The sequence below is a fragment of the Argentina silus genome, assembly GCF_951799395.1.
Source record: "Argentina silus genome assembly, chromosome: 3".
Lineage (NCBI taxonomy): Eukaryota > Metazoa > Chordata > Actinopteri > Argentiniformes > Argentinidae > Argentina > Argentina silus.
The window spans coordinates 14,715,284-14,737,023 of record NC_139657.1 but is presented as its reverse complement, the minus strand read 5'-3'; the positions used below and the strand labels follow the sequence as shown (position 1 = coordinate 14,737,023).

The 21,740-nt window shown below is 46.6% G+C and overlaps 2 protein-coding genes across 3 annotated transcripts; one reads left to right on the top strand and one right to left on the bottom strand.

The window, feature by feature from the left end:
• Positions 1-280: 280 nt before the first annotated feature.
• polg (polymerase (DNA directed), gamma) lies at positions 281-9,227 on the top strand. 2 transcript variants are annotated; one of them, XM_083667003.1, is made up of 23 exons: positions 281-333; positions 660-1,292; positions 1,545-1,740; positions 1,908-2,075; positions 2,261-2,407; positions 2,739-2,818; positions 2,956-3,138; positions 3,257-3,399; positions 3,565-3,688; positions 3,933-4,163; positions 4,434-4,551; positions 4,743-4,808; positions 4,896-5,009; positions 5,119-5,279; positions 5,408-5,461; positions 5,608-5,725; positions 5,879-6,014; positions 6,173-6,419; positions 7,006-7,128; positions 7,256-7,424; positions 7,585-7,793; positions 8,006-8,166; positions 8,661-9,227. In XM_083667003.1, exons 2-23 carry the CDS (start codon positions 721-723, stop codon positions 8,723-8,725), a joined length of 3,585 nt encoding a protein of 1,194 aa, XP_083523129.1. In that variant the 5' UTR covers positions 281-333; positions 660-720; the 3' UTR covers positions 8,726-9,227. The 2 variants fall into 2 exon arrangements, 1 of the variants encoding a protein (XP_083523129.1); XR_014554151.1 differs by lacking the exon at positions 8,661-9,227 and having other exon boundaries at positions 7,596-7,793; positions 8,006-8,141.
• fanci (FA complementation group I) lies at positions 8,853-21,461 on the bottom strand (the record flags this gene model as incomplete). Its single annotated transcript, XM_083666468.1, has 37 exons — positions 8,853-8,970; positions 9,343-9,444; positions 9,667-9,762; positions 10,077-10,157; positions 10,265-10,324; positions 10,467-10,523; positions 10,790-10,974; positions 11,134-11,230; positions 11,373-11,438; positions 11,599-11,726; positions 11,978-12,029; positions 12,129-12,245; positions 12,519-12,604; positions 13,005-13,171; positions 13,673-13,852; positions 14,013-14,171; positions 14,363-14,484; positions 14,813-15,013; positions 15,094-15,195; positions 15,330-15,398; positions 15,633-15,755; positions 15,881-15,995; positions 16,725-16,795; positions 16,985-17,115; positions 17,334-17,421; positions 17,522-17,702; positions 17,937-18,073; positions 18,183-18,260; positions 18,509-18,641; positions 18,799-18,884; positions 19,516-19,639; positions 19,754-19,795; positions 19,986-20,043; positions 20,306-20,459; positions 20,798-20,928; positions 21,145-21,217; positions 21,381-21,461. The coding sequence occupies 37 exons, from the start codon at positions 21,459-21,461 to the stop codon at positions 8,905-8,907; spliced, it is 3,999 nt and encodes a 1,332-aa protein (XP_083522594.1). The 3' UTR covers positions 8,853-8,904.
• Positions 21,462-21,740: the final 279 nt, after the last annotated feature.

Genomic DNA, 21,740 nt, shown 5'->3' with positions numbered 1-21,740 from the left:
GACCGCGGCAGGACTCGAACCTGCAATCTTCTGATTCGAAGTCAGACGCCTTATCCATTAGGCCACGCGGCCAATGTAGCACCTTGGAAAATACTGATGTTATATACTACATATTACATGATGCTATATTGTATCAATGTGGATCATTTTTATTAAACATTTCTAACGCTTTAGTAAAAAGAAAAACACTTACCGGTACATCATGTATGAAAAGTTCAGGTCAGCCCTGCCACTGGATGGCGCTGGCTGGCTAGTCGGTGTGATTATCGACATCCGGAAACTCATTGTTTACATGTCACATTGACGTACGCGTGGGACAGTAATCTCAATTTGGTAAAGAATCTTCATTTTTGATGTTACTAACCCATTCGCTTCTAGTTATGTATGTATCTTTCGGCAATGCCCTTAGTAACCTATCACTAGGTTTGCCACGTGCAAACATAGGTGCGAATAATAGTATGACTTCAGCTAAAGTTGTTGTGCAAGGGGATATGTGTTTATACAGCTAGATATATTATCTCTATGTATGCTGAATGATGATTGCTTTATATTGACATTGATTGTTAGTTGCATCTGACAAGTAGACAAATTGTGTTCACTCAGAAAATTAGCCAGTAATAAAGGAGACCTCTCCTGTCTGTGCCTCTTTCTGTATCCAGCTTTCATCATAATGTTGACCAAACCCAAAGGTTGGCACAGCTGACAAGACCTTGAGAGACTATGCAGCATCTTCTGCACTCTCCCTTGCGGAGGCCTCTCTCCTCTGCCCTATGGATGGGGCTACGCTCCTCCTACTCTACCCAACCTCTTTCACTCCAGGGCCAGGCTTCCCCAGAGACTCGTCTGAACCCCCTAAACATCCAGATGCTGTCAAGGAACCTGCAGGAGCAGATCTTCCGTGGTTTGCAGCAGGAGTATGGTGAGGAGGAGGTGGAGCGGAGCATCAAGCACCTGCAGAGGCATCAGCTGTGGGGGAAGGAGGCCTCACTTCTGCCTGATGTGGAGCTGAAGCTGCCCCAGATGTATGGCAAGGACATTGATGGGCACTTCCGTGTGCTGGCTCAGAAACAGAGCCTGCCCTACCTGGAGGCTGCCAGTCAGCTCCAGCAGGCCCAGCTGCCCCCCATGCCCCAGGATTGGGTCTGGGAGGTGGGCTGGATACGTTATGGGCCAGATGGGGAGCACAGCAGGGTGGACTTCCCAGAGGAGCCGGGTGTGGTGTTTGACGTGGAGGTGTGCATGGCAGAGGGACACTGTCCCACCCTGGCTGTCGCTGTGTCCCCCACTGCCTGGTGAGGGAGAGATCCAAGCCCCCTCAGAGGCTGTTAGACAATGCTGGAGAGGATTTTACCACTCTGTTTCATCATAGTTGTTGATGTATTTACTACGTATTTACCATGTCAGCTATAGACTGGAAACATAAATAAAACTACAATATTTCTTGTATTGAAAATGTGGTTAGTTGTAGTTAATAATGTTTATTCTTTCAGTTTTGGGCCTTGTCTCAATCTGCAATTCCATCTGCCTGTGTGCTTCCTCGCCAGGTACTCATGGTGCAGTCAGCGGCTGATTGAGGAGAGATACTCCTGGTCCAGTCAGCTGACCCTGAGTGACCTCATCCCTCTGGAGACCCCTGCCAACTCAGCCCACCCACCTGGGAGGCAGTGGAAGGAGAGGCTGATAGTGGGCCACAACGTCAGCTTTGACCGTGCTCACATCAAGGAGCAGTACCTGTTAAAGGTGAGTGTTCACAGGGTCACAGCGACTCCCTCTGCCCTAGTCTTTTAACCAGCTTTTGCTTCCTGCATAAACATATCCCCTCTCTGTGTGATTACGGTTCATGAACAGTATGCAAGCTTTCTGTCTTTCTTCTTGACTCTAGAGCGAATATATTCTCTTTACCACAGGGTTCTAAGGTGCGTTTCCTAGACACTATGAGTCTCCACATGGCCATCTCTGGGCTGACCGGGTTCCAGCGCACACTGTGGATGGCCAACAAGCACGGCAAGAAGCAGGGCCTCCAGGAGGTCAAACAGCACATGAAGAAAGTGGGCAGGCGCAAAGAAGGTCCCATGGTAGGTGCCCTTCTCTAATGACTTTACAAGAGAAAGTTGCAGAGAGCTGTTTACTACTGTTGGTTACAAGAGCTATCATCACATGGGATGCAATCATCATAACTCATTTTCTCCTTCAAGAAACCAAGGCTACCAGATGGTTAATGTTTAAATGTTTGTTTTTGGTGAAATGTATTTGTCTGTAGATGGGTTCCTGGGACTGGGTAGATATCAGCAGCATCAATAACCTGGTTGATGTCCATGCTCTGTATGTTGGAGGGGACCCGCTGAAGAAAGAGGCCAAAGAGATCTTTGTGAAGGGCAGCATGGCTGATGTCAGGAACAATTTCCAGGTCAGAGGTTGATGAAAATCTTGTCTCTGCCAATTATCATTGGTCACGTCATAAGATCTTAAGTTGCCTCCTTTCCTTATGCCCTGTCCTTCATGACAAGTGATTTCATAGGATGGGTTTAAAAAGTGTTCCTCTTTTCAATTTAAAGTTCAAGTTACAAAGCTTATTATCCTGGAAGGGTCAAATGGAAATGTATCTGTGACTTCTGTAAAACATGATTCTTTTAGATACATTGTCATGATGGAAAGAGTAAAGGAGTATGTGTTTCTATGTGGCCAAATTAAGGAACTCTAATCATTCACTGAACTTAGTCCTTTGCTGCCCCCTGCAGGAGCTAATGCAGTACTGCGCACTGGACGTCCAGGCCACTCACCAGGTGTTTTCTGAACAGCTGCCCCTCTTCATGGAGAGGTCAGCCCCACAGTGATCTTTTTTTACTTACTTAAGCTTAATTTTATCATCTTAGCAGCCACCTCCCCTTACAGCTTCCAGTCAATAGGAATCTACTTATCTCAACTTATCACTGTCCCTCCCTTCCCATTCCACAGGTGCCCCCATCCAGTGACATTTGCAGGGATGTTGGAGATGGGTGTGAGCTACCTGCCTGTCAATCAGAACTGGGGGCGGTACCTCGAGGATTCGCAGGACACATTTGAGGAGCTACAGAGGGAGATGAAGAAGTCTCTGATGAGTTTAGCAGACGATGCGTGCCAACTGCTGCAGGACGAGAGGTGAAAGAGTGTGTCTGTGTCTGTGTATGCGTGTGCGCATGCCTGTATGCTTGTGTGTGTGCTCGTGTCTGAGTGATTTTTGTTATGTCTTAACAATGATGAATTTTATCTCTGTAAGGTACAAGGAGGACCCTTGGCTGTGGGATCTGGAGTGGGATATCCAGGAGTTCAAACAGAAAAAGGTGCCAGTCAGCAAGAAGAAGCGCTCCAATGCTGAGGCAGAGCCAGCAACCAGCACTCCGCTGACCGACTGGGATGAGGGTAGGAGCTCAAACTCCCGACTAGAGCAGAATTAGAACAGGGATGAGAACTAGGACTAGGTCTACCACAGGGCTCTTCTGTCCTAATACACTGTTTTGTCTTTGTCCTGTAGTTACTGCATCAGTTACTTTCTGTCACTTAGCAGTCCTGTTGTTGTGACGTCAGATCCAGGTCCGCCGTCTGAGGAGGAGATGGCTGGCCCCTGCCCCAGTAGGGTGGCTCTGGAGAAGCTGAAGGAGACTGTGAGCCGGCTGCCCAAGAGGAGACAGCACCTGCCTGGGCATCCTGGGTGAGCTCAGCCCCCTTTATGGAGCTCCATGTTGCATACTGTTATTAGACACTTGACTGACATCTTGGATTAGTGCTGTGATATGATATCCTATAATAACCTACTCACCCACACACTCATTCAAAGTATTTGTGTTTTGGGCTTCTGCACCCCTGCTCTTGGAAAGGAGCCCCCCCCCCCCCATCTCCCTCTTTGTAACATTCTTCTTTCTCCTCTCACTCCTCCCTCTCTCCCTGCCTGTCAGCTGGTACCGTAAGTTGTGTGTGAAGATGTCTGAGGAGGAGAGCTGGTCCCCTGGGGCCAGCCTGATCAGTCTACAGATGAGGGTGACTCCTAAGCTGATGGGGTTGATGTGGGACGGCTTCCCCCTGCACTACACAGAGCAGCACGGCTGGGGCTACCTGGTCCCTGGCCGCAAGGACAACCTGGAGGATCAGGAGGAGGAGGACAGCACTGGCCCTCTGTGCCCCCACAGGTACAACTAGCCTAGCACACAGCTCAGGTGGGGAACACAGAGGTAGAGACACAGGGAAACAGGGGTATGCTCTGGAACAATGGGACACACTAGCTGGGAAGGACTGTTATGAAGCTAGTTCTGGATGACATGAACCCAGAGGAACGTGTCTCAGTACTGACTGGATGTAAGTGTTTATCAATGGTTTGTGAGGATCCATTGAATATGGATCAATGTGTTTGTGTTTTCTTGTATACACACACATTTACCATTGGTTATCTGGACTCCCAGAGCCATTGAGTGTGTGCACAGAGAGTACTGTGACCAGAGAGGAAAAGAGCAGCCTCATTGTCTGGATAGCGGCCCCTCTGATGACCTCATGTTGACGGACACCACGGTGTGGCAGAAGGTAAGAGCCTGTCACTCACAGCCTCCCAGGATGTGTCTTTCTTCGTGACACCTCTGAACTGAAAGGCTATGGTTACTGTGTCATAGAGAATAAAGGGTTTACTGTCTTCTCTAATTGGAATTCTATTCCAACACACCCTCCTCCTTTCCCGACAGATGGTAAACAGTTGTGTTTCCTATGTCCACTTGTAGGTGGAGGAGCTGAGTCGCCTGGAGAGTGTGTCAGAGGAGGAGAATGGAGCTACGAGGAGAAACAAGGTGAAACTCTCACTTGACAGGTATTAGTTGAATAATCCATCTGATTTAATGTGTTGTGTGACATATTGTGTGCATTTTTACAAGCAGCCTCAGGATGTACAGTCTCTACCAGGCGAGAGTGACTGCCCTTATCACCATGGAAACGGACCTCACAACAACGTCAACATCCCAGGGTGCTGGTTTTTCAAACTCCCTCACAAGGTACATGAATTTATGTGTGTCATGCTGACCTAATTTACATGTGCAGAACAGATTGTTGTTTGCCTGTAGAAAAGATATATAAACTCTTGACATATGGTTTGTGATGCAGGATGGAAATGCCAACAATGTGGGAAGCCCGTTTTCAAAGGACTTCCTGTCCAAGATGGAGGATGGCACCCTGGGAGCAGGGAGGGGGGGCACCAATGCCACACGCGCTCTGGAGATCAACAAAATGATCTCATTCTGGAGGAACGCTCATAAACGCGTCAGGTACCTATCAGGCTATGCTACGGACAGATAGTAACCTAGTTTAATGATTGATCTCTGTTAATATTGGTTCTTTATGAAAAAGATGTGGGCTGAAATACAGTTCACTTGTCTGTTGTGTCTCTTGGCAGCTCTCAGAAGGTGGTGTGGCTGCGGAAGGGAGAGCTCCCTCGCACTGTGAGCAGGTCTGTATTTAACCTGATCATCTCCTCAGTTGTACTGAACATTGTATGATTATATAAATTGACTGTTGTAGACTTAGACACAAGAGAAACTTTATCCACTACTTCCTGGCACTGGATTCTCAATCCATGTATCCCGTCTCTCTAAGGCATGAGGAGTATGATGAAGAGGGACAGTATGGCGCCATCTTGCCTCAGGTCATCACCGCAGGAACCGTCACCCGTAGGGCTGTGGAGCCAACATGGTTGACTGCCAGCAACGCTCGGGTAAGAGGCAGGGCCCCTCCAAATCACTGCCTAGGGATGTGGAAAATAAGCATTTATATTGAAGCAAAATAGAACAAAAAAGTCCAGAGGGTTTATCGTAGGGGAACCATTGATGTAGGAATTGTGTGTGTACTGTATGCTTGACCTCTGCAGCGGGACCGGGTGGGTAGTGAGCTGAAGGCCATGGTGCAGGTGCCCCCGGGGTACCACCTGGTGGGGGCAGACGTGGACTCCCAGGAGCTGTGGATCGCTGCCATGCTTGGAGAGGCCCACTTCGCTGGCATGCACGGTGAGAAGTATTAATGTCGATGGGTGCCATGTTGGCACCAAAGGTTCTCTGAGGTAATTTTATCCTAATCAGAATACAAACTAGTTTGAAAAGACTGTTGACAAGATCTTTTGACAGTTATAAACTCAACCTGTATGTATCTGTTACTTTGTGTGCAGGCTGCACAGCGTTTGGCTGGATGACCCTACAGGGGAAAAAGAGCCAGGGCACAGACCTGCACAGCAAGACGGCCGACATGGTGGGCATCAGCCGCGAGCATGCCAAGGTCTTCAACTACGGACGCATCTATGGTGCCGGGCAGCCCTTCGCCGAGCGGCTGCTCATGCAGTTCAACCACCGACTCAGCCAACCAGAGGCTGCCGACAAGGCCAGGCAGATGTACGCCCTCACAAAGGGCCTACGCAGGTACAGATATATTCAATTAGATTTATAGATTAAAGGGATAGTTTATTCAATTTACAAAATCACATACGTATTTGGTTCCTTACCCTGAAATTAGTCTATGGACAAGGACAAACTTCAATCAACACTTTGGTTTTGTTTATCTGGGAACTGCAACTAACAGATAATTGTTTTAGTTTTTTTTTTTAAGCATTTCTTTCCAAAATCCAATGTAAGTCAAAGGACCCTAAGTTAGCATGTTTTAAATTTCATGCCCAAGTCATAAAATTTTTGTTGATTTGAGCATGACATTTCAAACATGTTAACTTAGGGTCTGTTGAATTGCATTGGGTTTCGGTAAAAAACAATTAGCTGTTAGTTACAGTACCCAGATAAACAGAACCAAATAATGGAGTCTGTCCTTGTGACTCCTTTCAGTGTAAGGAACCAAATATGTGATTTTATAGTTTGGGTGAACTATCCCTTTAATACGATGTATGTGTAGTTAGGACATAGTATGGTATGCATGTCAATTTCTCTGTGTGGTTGTCCAAGACAAGGTAGTTTAGCTACATGCCAGCCATGAGTAGTTACATTGTGTGTTTTTCAGGTATCGTCTGTCTGAGGAGGGTGAGTGGCTGGTGAATGAGTTGGGTGTGGATGTGGAGAGGGATGAGAATGGGAGCGTCTCCCTGCAGGAGCTGCGCAGGATCAGTAGAACAGTATCCCAGAGGTGAGGGAGCGAGCAACACTTGAAAGCCTGATCCCAATCATTTCCCCAGTTTTTTTCGTTAACTCAAAGCTTGTTTTATTCACTATTTTTTACTTTCTCTCACTCTCTCTCTCGTTTTTTCCTTCAGCTCTCGTCGGAAGAGGTGGGATTTGGCGGGCCAGCGTCTGTGGTTTGGAGGTACAGAATCAGAGATGTTCAATAAGCTGGAGAGCATTGCCCACTCACCCCAGCCGGCCACCCCTGTCCTGGGCTGCAGGATCAGCAGAGCCTTGGAACCCCAGGCTGTCCAGGACGAGGTGAGGTGGCCACACAGGATAGACATGTCATGTAGACTGACACACAAGTGTGCGCACACACACAGCTCACTCACAGGCTCAAGATAAGACATGCATGCACGCACGCACATGATGTAGATTTATTGATAAATAGTCTGGTGTTTTTGTGCACCTATGTCAGTTCATTACTAGCAGGGTGAACTGGGTGGTCCAGAGTTCAGCGGTGGACTACCTCCATCTGATGTTGGTGGCCATGCGTTGGCTCTTTGAGGAGCACGACATCGACGGCCGCTTCTGCATCAGCATCCATGACGAGGTGCGCTACCTGGTCCGCAGCGAAGACCGTCACCGCGCAGCGCTGGCCCTGCAAATCACCAACCTGCTAACACGGTCAGTATCTCATGACCACTAGCCCTGAAATCTGTTAATACAGTCAGCACTAGAATGACTAGTGTAATTGTAAATTCATCATGTAATTTACACTGTTTGTATTTAGACTTAGAATTCTTCTCATAATTGTAAGAACTGTAATGTGGTGGAGCCTGCATTGACCCAGTCAACTCATGTCAATGAATGTATTTCTGTGTCCCTGTATTCTGCAGGTGTATGTTTTCCCATGCACTGGGCATGCAGGACCTGCCTCAGTCTGTGGCCTTCTTCAGCGCAGTGGACATTGACCAGTGTCTGAGGAAGGAGGTGACCATGGACTGTGTGACCCCCTCCAACCCCACAGGGCTGGAGCGCAAATATGGCCTACCACAGGGTGAGCCCAGCACTGGTCTAGTAGTCATCAGTTACCTTGCCATACTGTCTGTCAGTCTGGTGGATGTCACGGTGTGATGTATGAAGTTGTACTTATTCTTGTATCCAGGGGCTTATGAAGTGTGTGATGGAAATCATAGGACATTTCCTTTCAGGATTTTATTCACTTTTTATTGCCTTTACACATCAGCTCATTCAAGACACTAGAACAAATGACTGATACCAGGTTAATTCATTAGTGTTTACTGGAAATGAAGAGATGGTAACTCATACAACAAGTAAAACATTAAATACAAAAAAACACAAACATAATATTTTCAAATACAAAGGGAAATGTTTCCATAAATGAATAAATACAACAGGAAATATTGTGTGCTCTCTACGTCTGCTCAGCAAAATTGGGACCAATATGATGTAATAACACAATACAAAACAATATCTTTTTCCCAGTGCATTATGTACCTATCATAACATTACACATTTACTTTTCTGCAGGTGAGGCCTTGGACATATACCAGATCATCGACATCACCAAAGGCTCTTTGGGGAAAGGAAGATAACAAGATGGACCACTCTTCTCTGGTGCAGTGCAGCGTGGGATACGTTGGTCTTCCAGAGCAGCTCTATTCCCCAGCCCAGCCACTGATCTGAGCCCACCTGATGCAAGCGGGGAGGAAGCCACCTCCAGCCTGGTTCAGAGGGGAGCGGACTGAGAGGGGTGGAGAAGGATGATGCCTCCTCACTGCTTCCTCTTCTTCTTCTTCTTGGGCTCCTGGCTCTCCTCTGTCTCCTGGGAGACTGGGGTCTATAGGGGGGAGAGACATCAACCAGCACTTACACACACCTGTCCTAACCTTGCTCTTACATGTTCCTGAAACCACCTTGCTCTGCGACAGACAATGGACAAATGACTGCCTTGAACTTGGCACATCTGAGCTGATACAGATATTGAAAACCCAAAGAAAGGATATACTGTGTAAATCAGGGGAGGCTGGTGGAGGTAGAAATCGTGAGGACGGGCTGATACCGTTACATGAGCCTGTTCTCGAATTTCTACTTCCACCAGCCTCCACTGGTGTCAGTCAGTAGAGTGAACAAGGGAGTTGTGAGTGGAAGGGATTTGGATGAATGTATTTTGGAAACTGGATATAGAGAGAATGAATGGGATGATGCTGACCTGCTGGCTGTTGTCCTGCTCCTGCAAGGCTGCATCCAGAGTGGCTGCGTTGATGCGGAAATCTCTAGAGGTACTCAGCTTCATGTACTGCATCAGGTTCACCTGCGACAGACAGAATGGATTTCTCTTTGCCTCCCATGTCTCTTTAAAGCCAGAAGGGACACTGGCTGCTTTGTACATCAGAATAAAGGTCAACGAAAAACATGAGCTACAATAAAGCAAACATGTTATATTTTATTCTGTGAGGTCTTGTTCTGTCTTGCTTTACGCTTGGTGAAAGCCCTTTGTTTACGACCTTGAGACAATCCTGCCGGCCACACGTACCTTTGATTTCTTAGAAAGGGCGATGAGGTATTTCTCGTACTGTTCGATACTGAAGATCAGGTTGGGAACGGCCTTGGTCTCACGCAGGAACTTGGCCTGGGAGAAGAGTGTAGATCGCCTCAAGGTTTCAAATATTACCTCAAGTCGTCTGACATTTCTTTGTAAATGTAACAGAAACTTTTTTTTTTTAATATATATATATTTTACCCAATCTACCCGCATGCTCCCTACTGTACACCCACCACCCCATCAGACCCTTTTCTCTTTTACCATGATATTGATTAGCAGTTCACACTATATTTAGTTTGAACAATCTGTTTTGTGGTGATGCAGCAGCTTTATGATGCCAAGAACATTTATGTGCAGACAAATGTGTTCTCATTTCCCCTATTAATCAATTCATTCATTACAGAGACTGCAGCAGTGGCCTCATCCTTTTTCTTCTTCTTCTTCTTATCGTCTGCACCTCCCCCACCATTCATCTCTCCATTCTGTAGGAGAACACAGAATATAAAGAACATTAATGTTCAATTCCAAACCAGCTGCATGTGTTCAGGAGGACATTTAGTTCCGTCTGATAAATAAGACCATACTACACCTGCACGTAGCTGATGAAGGAGTAGCATTGTGGAGTCAGGTGAGACCCAGACAGTTTGACCTGAATAAACATAATGGGTTAGTCCTCTTTTAAGATGAACTTTGAGTTCATCTTAAAATCTCTGAGTGTTTTCCAAAGTTGGCAGGCTAACTTATTTATTGTGCATTGTGAGATACAATCAAGAGAGTGTAGTCAGACTCACCAGCTTCTCCAGGCGTGCTGGTAGCAGACCCTGCTGGCCTGAGTACAGCTGGATGTACTGAAACAAGAACAAGAAAAAATAACAAGTTATTCATTATAGAGGATAGAGTAGGAGAGTGCAGTTCCGAGAGTAGTGTATTTGACCAGAGCTTCAGAGTGTGGATGGTGTAGGTAAGTCAGACTTATGTATTCGCCCAGAGCTGTGTGGATGGTGTAGGTAAGTCAGACTTATGTATTTAACCACAGCTGTGTGGATGGCGTAGGTAAGTCAGACTTATGTATTTAAGAACAGCTGTGTGGATGGCGTAGGTAAGTCAGACTTACGTATTTGACCAGGGTGGTGAGGATGGTGTAAGTGCGGCTCAGCTCTCTCAGCAGTGTGTCGGTGCAGACCCCAGGGAACAGGGCTGTCTGGACCAGCTCATTCAGGGCTGTCAGGAGGGTCCCCAGCTGCAGCGTCACTGCCTTCTCCACTGGGTCCTGTTGGCCTGCTATCTGAGTGGCCTCACCTACACACACAGGCAGGCAGATGAAGGACAGACACAAACACACACACTGCACACAGATGGACAGACTCATGCCGTAAGACAGACAACAAACAGGTCACAAAGGAATCCCTCTCCTTCATTCTCCTAGTTGTAGAATTGAGGATGCTGTGTGGTTCCTACCAGAGCTCAACTTGTCAGGATGTAACTGGCCTCTCTTCTTGGCTATCAGCCAGTCCACCTCGTCCAGTACTTTCCCCACCTGAGACAGAACCAAGACCTGGCAGAAGAAGGGGAGGAACACCACATGGATGTGTACACTCACGCTACTGTATGTTGATTGAGATCGAGACTCGGTTTGGAATTAGGCAACACAGAAACACTTTCCATTGTCAAGGCTAAGGGGCTTGAACACCACTCACTGTTATAGGCGCAGCCGTCTTCATGTTGACGATGGCGAAGTGAGACTGCTTCTCCACCTCCAAATCCTGTTTTAGGAAGAATACAAATCACAATTGAGAAGTCAAGGAAATTACTGAAGTGGTGGAAAAAGAGCACTGCCATTTCACTTCCTGACCATCATTTGCAGATGGCTGGTCTCAGAGAGGGTTGCCTGTCGGTCACTGTGCGGTCAGTAGTGGTCTGTACCTGGTCGATGTCTCCCAGCTGGCAGTGTATGTCCTGACAGAGTTCCAACAACAGGCTGACTGGACTCTTATAGAACACATGGAGACAGAAGAGCAGGGAGAGAAGGCCCTTACAGAATGCAACATCCTCTGGAAAAAGATAAGAGAGGGAGGGAATGAGGGATGGAGAGACTGATCGATATACATGTAAAACGAGATCCTGTTTCATGTTCAATACAGCACTCTCAACAGCAGTGTTTACTGAAAACCATTCATATTCAAATTACAGGGGTTTGTTGTGACAGGATTCAAATGGCTAAATGTGTCAGCTTGTCAGGTGCTTCTAAAATGCATCTGTTTGATTGTTCAAGGGCTCAAGGGTTGTTAACCTGTCTACTCACCGAAGCTGGTCTCCTTGCAGATTTTCACCGTCCAGGTAATCATCTGAACAAACTGTTCGTGAGAGGGAGAGAGACAAAATTAACTTGAGTCCTTCTAGTACATTCCACGAGTCCTCATGGCCTTATGAAGTGCACTTCAGAGGCCACCTACCTGCTGGGAAGAGGGATTAAGCTGGCGTGAGAGCACACTCAGGATGTTGACCAGTAGCTGAGCCTCTTTGCTGTGGAAATCCTCCTCTCCTCCACTCAGCTGGGTGAACAGCGCCCTCTGTGGACATGGTAAAAGACATACAGGTCAATGAGGAGCTGGGTGCAAATCATTTCACAAATGATTTCTTCCTCTGAGTCAGGCAACTGTATCATAGAAATGGTTAGTAACTGTCATTATAGACCATTGTGTATGCAACACAGAGGCGCTGGTACCATTTCCTCACAACTGAAGCTTAATTGTAACCCTGGCATCCAGTGCAGTACAGTGACAGTACTCTATGACTCATTCCAACAGAATATTCTGGAATATGCCCAGATATTGTGGTAGCACCTGAAACTGGCGAATGTAGAAGAAGGTCTTCTCTGTGACATTGGCGTTCTCTGGCCCGTCAGCCTCCTCCTCCTCCACTGAGATGTCTGAAAGGAAAGCAAATTGCATGTAAGTGACAGCAGGACATCTGTTTCTAACTATTGAATTTGAGGCCAAAGTTACCCCCAGGAAGTGGCTTCTGAAACTAGACCTCTAACAATAACTCCTTTCATTGGTTGTTTTACACAAACTTTAGTATTCAAACATTCAACCATGATAAACATCAACAGACAATTTAAGCAATAGTTCAAAGTATCTGGAGTCAGAATCTGGGCTCCCTGATGTGAAGCATTGGGAGTGAGAGCAGTGTGTGTGTGCTTGTGTAGGTTGTGTGTGTGTGTGTGTGTGTGTGTGTGTGTGTGTGTGTGTGTGTGTGTGTGTGTGTTTATGTGTGTGTTTGTGCAGGTTTTTTGTGTGTGTGTGTGGGTTTGGGTTTGGGTCTCTAACCGATGGCGGAGAGGAGCTGGGCAACCCTGTCTGGGTAGCGCTGCAGCCCAGTGCTGAAGATCCTTAGCAGGCCTTCCAAACACAGCAGAGACACACTGCAGCGCTTGTCCTTCCGCCCTACGTCCTCCACTGCCCTAGGGATGTTGGTGTACCGCCACATCAGGACACTAGGGTAGGCAGAGGGGGGCCAGGGTGAAAACAAGATAACATGATGTGTAAAAGATTTCTGAATTGATAAGTCATGAATAAAAAATATATATAGATATATTTACTTGTCTTTTATGACACAATAAAAAGAACTTAAAGAGTCTGACAAAGTGTCACAGTGGTGATGGAATCAGACATTGTTATGTCACAAAGGTGATGGATGTCACAGAGAGATCAACATAGAGAGAACCTGTCCAGGGGATGTCACAGAAAATCGTTGACATGATGTCACAAAAATAATCTGACACGGTGATAGAATAGCTGACTGGGTGAAGTCATGTCACAGAGAGAATCGGACCAGGTGATGTCACCTTGTCAGATTGTCTCTGTGACGTCACAAGGAAAAGCTGACCAGGTGATGTCACAAAGTCAATCTGACAAGATGATGTCAGAGAGAATACCTGACATGCTGATGTTACAGAGAGCGTCTGTGCCACGTGATGTCACAAAGAACAGCTGACCTGGTGATGTCACAGAGGTGGCGGAAGGTCTTGTCTGTATGCTGTCCGTCGGGACCGTCCGTGTGTCCAGTCTCCTCCAGTTGTTGGATTTTCTGCAGGGCCACGCTCACAGAGTAACGCAGGAAATCCCCACTGGAGCGCAGCACTGACAGGGCCTCCTCTCTGCTCTGAGTGCTGTCTCTGTAGCGACACAGATTGTCAGTTACTGTTTCTGTCAGGCTAAACACGTATGCACACAGACACAGACACACACACACACTACAAAGGAAGATTTACACTACAGGTACTGCAATCAATATGTACTACAATCTATTAGAATGTGTGGGAGCTTTTAAAACACCTGAAGAGTGAGGTGAGGAGTGTTGACACAAAGCCCATGGACAGCAGACTGCGAGGGCTTTTACTAGAGGAACGGCCCTTCCCAGACTTCTCTTTGAGGATCTCAGACAGCTTGTGGTAGCAATTGAACAGGTCCAGGACCTCCTCAAAACGGGCCTTACTGCAAAGAGCACCACACAAATACACACACACACGCATACACACAAAGATGTCAACTGTGTCACACTGTAGCATATCACTTTCCATATTCCAAAAAACATTGAGTTGAACACAGCAATTGCTTATTGTATGGATTGAGAGAGTCTCTCCGACTCTCAGACAGCCAGTTTGACGGTATGTCATCATGGTTACCTGTAGTTGGCCTTGATGAAGTTGTACTCGATGAGCACCTCATACACTCCCATCACCAGCACAGCATATATACTGTTCTTCACCCCAACACTGGATGCCAGGGAGAACTCTGCTGACTTGTCCTGCAGGTCGCACAGAGATGACATAATCTCAGACAACATGAACTCCTACCACTCAAGCAAGAGGTTGCCCTCAGGTTCCTTCTGGCCCCAAACAGACCTTTAAAGAGATGCGACAGGATCATTTGTAAAATTTCAGCCAAATTGCATGAAGGCAACTGAAGTAAGCCTGCCCCTGCCTGTATCAGTGGTTAGGGAAAATTACTTTTCTGTTTAAACAAGCCAGGGTTCAAACATCATCTTTGTGGTTTTACAATAGATACCCAGCCCAATATGACCCTATAATGTGATTATATTCCTGGAAATAAACTGCTGTCCCACTGATACACACCAGCTCAAAGTCCTCCAGTTCACTCTTGATCATGCGCTTCGTCATGCTCTCTAGGATGGTCTGCAGCTCAGCCTGAAATCCCCCCTCCTCTTCATCATCGTCGTCATCCTCTTCATCGCTCCCACTGATGTTGGGGCGGGCTGACTGGCGCATGCCTTGGTGCCACAGTAGGCAGTGGACTGTACAGTTCACAAGGTGGGCCTGAGAGGAAGAGGGACTTGTATTACAAAAGAGGTTATATTACAAAAACACACACAGCATATGTATGAGAGAGGGTGTACCAGAGGCTCCTGGAGGAAGACTTGGTCTCCCTGAGCGCTGATGCATGGCTCCAGCTTCACTGGGGGCAGCAGGTCCTGCTCCGGCTCATAGTATCGCCTCAGCTGGACGGAGGAACACACACACACACACACACACACACACACACAGAGCCAACAAGGTCAAATTCCAGTATGACACACCGTATTTGCTAAAATCAGACAATCATTCTCCATCACGCACATTCTGGCACACACACCTGTGAGAGAAGGGTCTGCATTATGGAGCTTGCTAGTTGGGAGTTGCGGCGGAGGACATCATGGAACCCCTGAATTAGGCAAATATGAGAATCTTGTGATGGTTCACATGCTCCTTGGAAACTCAGCTCATCCCGCCTGGAAACTACAAGGGTTAATCACTTGAAATTCAAATTCGGGAGCTTACTTTTTGTCCTGTCTGAAACTCTAAACACATGAACACAGCGTTATGTAAACGGTTGCCTGTCACTCTTTCACTATTTAGACAAGGTTTCCATAGTGATGAGCTGCTGAAAGTGCCTGACCTCGTACAACATGAGCCGTACGTCTGCCTGCTGGCCCAGACAGCGGCGCAGGCTGCTCAGGATCTCCAGACAGAAGGCCTCATTGGCAGCAGAGTTGTAGCGGGAGTGAACATCCACCTGGACCTAGCAGGGTTCAGCAGGACAGTTATCAGGCAGGCACAAACTGTATGTTCTCACAACATTGCTTCACTACACACACACACACCACGCCCGTGCACACACACACACACGCCCATGCCCACACACACCTGGCTAGAGGAATAAGCCTGGCTGGATTGGCTGGAGGCCAGGCTACCCAGCACCCGGAAGTTCTTGAGCAGCAGCAGGAAGCCAGTTACCGCAGACTTTCTTGCATCTAACTGGCTACAGGGGGGAGAGGAGAGGAGAGGGGCTATATTACCTCAGCTGTACAATACAATAACATACCACCACATACTAAATAACAAAGACCTACATGTCATATCTGGAGCTGAGTCACTTTATCACAACTCATACATGATTCATTATTGTATTACTATTAAATATCTGGGATAGCCATTCCTTGCTGTAGCATACCTGCTAGTATAGGGCCTACATAAATACAAACAGTACAAACGCCAGCTAGTCTCTCTTGAAATTGTCACGGTTATTGTTCAAAACACTAGACGGCCTTGGGAAATAGGTACATCAACTTTTCAAACCACATTGAAATACTTGGAGGAGTTTCCTTTCTATATGTTTGGAATGTCGACAGGCTAGCTGCATACCGTAATAGTCTAAGGATTTTCTGGTGTCTCTCATTATCTTCTTTCGCTTCTAAGCAGAGCTTTTTCAACTTAATTTGTATACAAGACCCGCTTATGCTCTGGTATGGAGTTTGAATAGTAATACCACCTGTATTAAGATGATCAAGTATAAATGGAGTGTCTAATGTTGCCGGCCCTATGAGATCAACAGCACCATGTGACAGAGCTAAGTCATATACTGTGTCAGCGTGACTTATCCATGTTCAGAACTGCTGATACTGTAGGGTGAGAGCTAGACCCAGTGTATACATGATAACCAAGGACTCTGGCTTTTGGCAGGCTTTAGATAGCTGGGAGAAAAACTTACCTGGAGAACATGGCCTTCCGGAGAACCAGAATCAAAGCATCCTTCATGGACATACTGACCTTCAGCAGTGGCTGGGGAGGAGAGAGAGAGCAGGGGTGGGAAGGGTACAATCATCCATCACAAAGCAAGATTAGCAGAAATACAGCCATATTGAGAAGAAGGGGGAAGTGGATCCCTGTGTGTGTGTGTGTGTGTGTGTGTGTGTGTATATATATATATATATATATATATATATATATATATGTATATATGTGTGTTACCTGTACAGCCTTGAGCAGCCCCTGCACTGTAGCCAAGGGCAGGTAGGACAGGTGGTCAAACGTCTCTGTCACCTTGGAGGACGACTCCAGGAGGATCATGGGAGCAGAGACGACGATGTCAGAGAGGAGGTCTGATGATGCAAGACAGAAACGAGACAAGGTGGAACATTCAGTTATCTATATAGCATTGTTCTCTCCCAGTCTTTTAGACTGAGTGCATAGGACATGTGACAGCAAAGGTGGATGTCTAGGACTATTAGATAAGAGCCCCAGGGGTAGACAAAGGCATCAAAGTAGTTGTATGTGCATGGGTCAAGAGGAAAGAAAATACAGTGAAAATAATTGTTACCTAGGAAATGAGTCACAGGCGAGGCAGTCTTTGTGACCAATCGGTTCAAGACTTGCTCCAGTATCTCACCTCTGATTGGCTCATGCATCTGCAAAAATGAATAAAAGCAATTGTCAATTTCAGAGCCCCCAATCAAGGGACACGATACTTCAATTGAGAAGGTAAGTAGATGGAAGTAAATGTACAACCTTGAAGCCCTCTAAGAGGACCTGGCCACCCAGCCGACAGGCCTGCTGGGTGGGGGTCTTGGCTGTGGTGGCGGTCCCCTCGGTAGTCTTCCCAAACGGCCCAGGTTTGGGCCCGAAGGCGTCCATGAGGATGAAGCCCAGCTGGACGAGCCCCTGGGTGACGTGGTCCCAGCCAAACACACTGAAGGGGTGACAGGGTGTCCGAAGTTACAACACAGTGTATAAACATGCTTATAGTCAATCGCACAAGAGGTTCTGGACAGAAATAAACAATTATATAACTGAATAATACCTCACATGGCACACGCTGGTGGACACTTTTTATGCTCTTGGGGTTTGGGACGAGTAATGGCTGGCATCCTGACATACTTATACTTGTACTGTAGTGTATATACACCCTAAGGGGGCCACGGACCTGTTCTTCACCGTGTCCAGGATCATCTGAGCTACGCTGCAGCGCTGAGGCAACAGGTCCTGCAGGAACTTTGACCCCTGCTGTAGCTGTTCATCCTTGAAGCTCTTGGTGATCGCCCCCTTCAGGAGGTCAAACACCTACAAGACCCAGGGAGGGATGGGACAGAGGGAGAGAGAGAGGGATGAATGTCTCATTTCAATAACATAGATATTCAATCACAGACCGACGTTCCTGCATGGTTCCTACCTGTTCCTCATAGCGCTGGATCCGGGCCACTGAGAGCAGCAGAGCAATGCTGAAAGGACAAAGCTCCCCCTGGGATGTCTACAGAGAATGGAACACCCCCCCCCCCATACAGATCATAAGCACAGCACAGAAAACACTTACAGTACTTGTTACAGTGTTCACACAGCAGTTTGGTCATCATAGACTGTTATTGAACAGTGGTATGATGATTTCACGCCTTTGATCACCACCCTCATAATCAGCCATTTAATTAGCATATATTTGTAATTCAGTTAGGAATTAAAAGCAAAAGGATGGGTGAGACAGTGAGCGAGAGCATGAGTTACCTTGAGGCTTTTGAGGAACTCCCTCCCCAGCTCATGGTCTAACCGCACAGCAAAGACGATGTGCAGGATGGCAGTACCCTCCACGTGCCTCAGCTGGTCCTGGGGGATGGACTGAACCTCTACATCCATACTCCTGAGAGAGAAAGCGAGGGGGGGGGGTAAATAGGGGGATAGATGGACAGATAAATGGGGAGGATGCTATGGAGATATAGTAGAATTGTCTCATCATGGGAGCTCCCACATAACAATGGCACAATGTAGTTTATTTGTGTACAAGAATGATCTCTTACTCTCCATCTTTTTGTTCTTCTTTCTGACGAAGGTCCTGCTCTCTAAAGTAACTAATGATTCCATCGAGGACCTGCTTCTTACAGCCCTGGTAGACAAACACACAAAAACAAGAGGTTGTTTCTCCAAGCTATGACTAATACACACAACTACAGCACAGAGCACTATGGATTTATGGGGTCAAATACAGTGCCCTCCATAAGTAAAGGAAAGAGGAAGCATTTTGTGTTCTTTTAGCTCAGTTTGGATTTGAAATGAAACAATTACTATGGCATCAAAGCAGAGATTCTCAGCTTTAATTCAATGTTGTTTTTTTTGAAGATTGGTTTCACCATTTAGAAAGTACAACATATTTTAAACATACTCCCCCTATTTCAGGGCTTCCAAAAAGTATTGGAAAAAATCATATCATGTCCAAATAAATGGTAATATCCGCTCTGTATAGCTACCTGTCTGAAGTTTAAACAACATAAAATACAAACTAATGGGTGGGACAACCAACAAATGAACTTTCATGGCCAGTGGCGTTTTTAAGCCTTGTCCCGAGACATGTGATGATGTTTTTCTTACGTGTGGATCAGCTGTCAGTCACCGTTCGACTTAAAGTGTCCCGCCTGAACTTATGTAAACTTCATTGATGGATGGCCCTCTACACCTACTGTGATTCAATAGAGACACACAAACATGTACATAAACACCAGCCTCACACGCACACACACCTTAGCTGCCAGCAGTAGGAGTTGGTAGACCAGCGGTGGGATCTCCTGCAGATCTAGTTTGAGGAACATCCGAAGCACCTTCTCCACCAAAAACTGCAGCTCCTCTGGGGCCAAGGGCACATCCCTAGAGAGAGGCAAGCAACAGAGGATGAGGGGAAATCCACCGGGGGGGGTGTGGGTGGGTGTGGGTGGGTGTGTGTGTGTGTGTGTGTGTGTGTGTGTCATACATTGGCCTTACCTGAACATGGTGGTCAGGTGGATCACACATTGAGGATCCCATCTGTGAGGACAGAACACATGCATGTCTTAGTGTAGTGAGGATTGCCTCCAAATGACGTTGCATAAAACAAATAGTGAAAGTGACTCCCCAAGATGAGAATGTGTCCAGATATGAATCACACATCCTATGCTGTTCAATGCTTATTTCCTAGATAGCTGCCTAAACTATCCAAGACCACAAACGCCCTTACCTGCTAGAGCAGAGGCTGTTGATAAGTTGCTTCTTGTACTCTTCACCACTAAGCTCTCCTGTGGATATGAAGGGAGAGAACAATATTTCGGCGCTAGATGGGGCATGAACTGATACAATATTATTTTGGAGTATCACAGTTGGGGCTTATGCTGTAATATGCACATCAATTGTTTCTCGGTCACAGAGGTAAAACAAAACTAGATTAGAAATAGATTGGATACCTGCATGTTGATTTATACTTTGAAATAAAGCTTCACTATTTACAAATTTAGTTAATTTGCGTTAGTGTTATTACTTATGTTTTTATTTATTTTGTACCTTTCCCATAGGAGAGGGTCTCTGTGGCTGCCAGTGCTGTAAGCACAGTTGGGAAAAGCTCCAGGGATTTGCCACTGCCCATTTTTCCCACTTTGATGGCATCGACAAAGAGGGAAGCCAGTTGTGCCAGAGACGGGCCAGGCAGGTTGTGGGTCTATGATGAAAACATGAACAAGAATTACAAAGGAGGTAACACAGGACCACAGGACCACATGAAGCTTGATTTAATCCAAACCCTTGTCTAAACTAGTAGTCATTAGTGGTGCTTAAATGACAAAATCGATATAAAAAGAAAACAAAATTGAGGCATTGACATACTGTAGTTCTCTATGGGTGCTTTCCGTATCTCCAAAATATACTGTACTCAAGTCTACTACATCTTTCCATCCCCAGTATGAGCCCAAAGCAGCCTGTATGGTTGAGATGTAAACTGCATAACCTCTGACCCAAGCAAAAGAACCTCATCTGGCGCAATCAAGCCTCCAGCATTACCTCCAGCATCAGCAGGCCAATGATGTCTGCTACCACCTCCGTCTGGAGATCACCTGACTCACACAGAGGGATGCAGTGCTGGTACAGGAGAAGTCTGCGGCTTGTCCCCTCAGCAGCACTGAGCGGAGAACCTGACAGAAAGCACACACACACACACACACACACACACACACACACACACACACACACACACACACACACACACACACACAGTAAACATCGGATGAGAGCTTTTATGTATGACCTAGACACCACACTGAGCATAAGTTAACCACCGTATGAAACAGACATCAGTCGGACCACTGTGAGACACCATTCATCGCTTGTGGCACCCCACATTAGCTTACCTTTGAATATGCCTTTGATCATGGCTCCAATATTCTTCCCCTTTAACGCACTGTTAGTGACCACAGTGGTCAGCTATGAGGAGAGGACGCAAAAACATTAGATTGGGAAATCTAGTGTCTCAATGGGAGGCATAATTATGTGTTTAGTAACAGGCATGTTTAAGATGTAGTAAAATGAATGTTTGAGATGAGTGTCTGTGTGCAGGGTGTTATGAGTTGTGTAGATTAAAACCTGCCTGGTCATCTGTCAGGGAAGACAGGTACTGCTGCAGCTCGCAGGTACTCTCTCCATCAGACAACAAAACAATCTTCTCCATTTCAGCCCTCATACTGTAAGCAGATCAGAAAGTGATTGACAATTTAGGTCCAATTAGTGGTTAGTCTGGTAACCTCTGGAATAGGACAGTGAAGGTGCTCCAGCTCCAGTGCTAACCCTAGTTCCAGCCCTAACCCATAGCAAGATCCAGCTCTAACCCTAGCCCTAACTTCAGCCCTAAACCCTAACCTCATTTGAAGGTAGTTGGAGATTACTCTAGCCCTAACCCTAGCTTCAGCCATAACCCAGAAGCCTCTTGTCATCATAACACCACAGCAGA

Coding starts and splice junctions, on each gene's coding strand:
- polg (XM_083667003.1), top strand. CDS start 721: ATGCAGCATCTTCTGCACTCTCCCTTGCGGAGGCCTCTCTCCTCTGCC. Junction 5,280..5,407: donor AACGCTCATAAACGCGTCAG/GTACCTATCAGG, acceptor GTCTCTTGGCAG/CTCTCAGAAGGTGGTGTGGC. Junction 7,425..7,584: donor CCCAGGCTGTCCAGGACGAG/GTGAGGTGGCCA, acceptor CACCTATGTCAG/TTCATTACTAGCAGGGTGAA.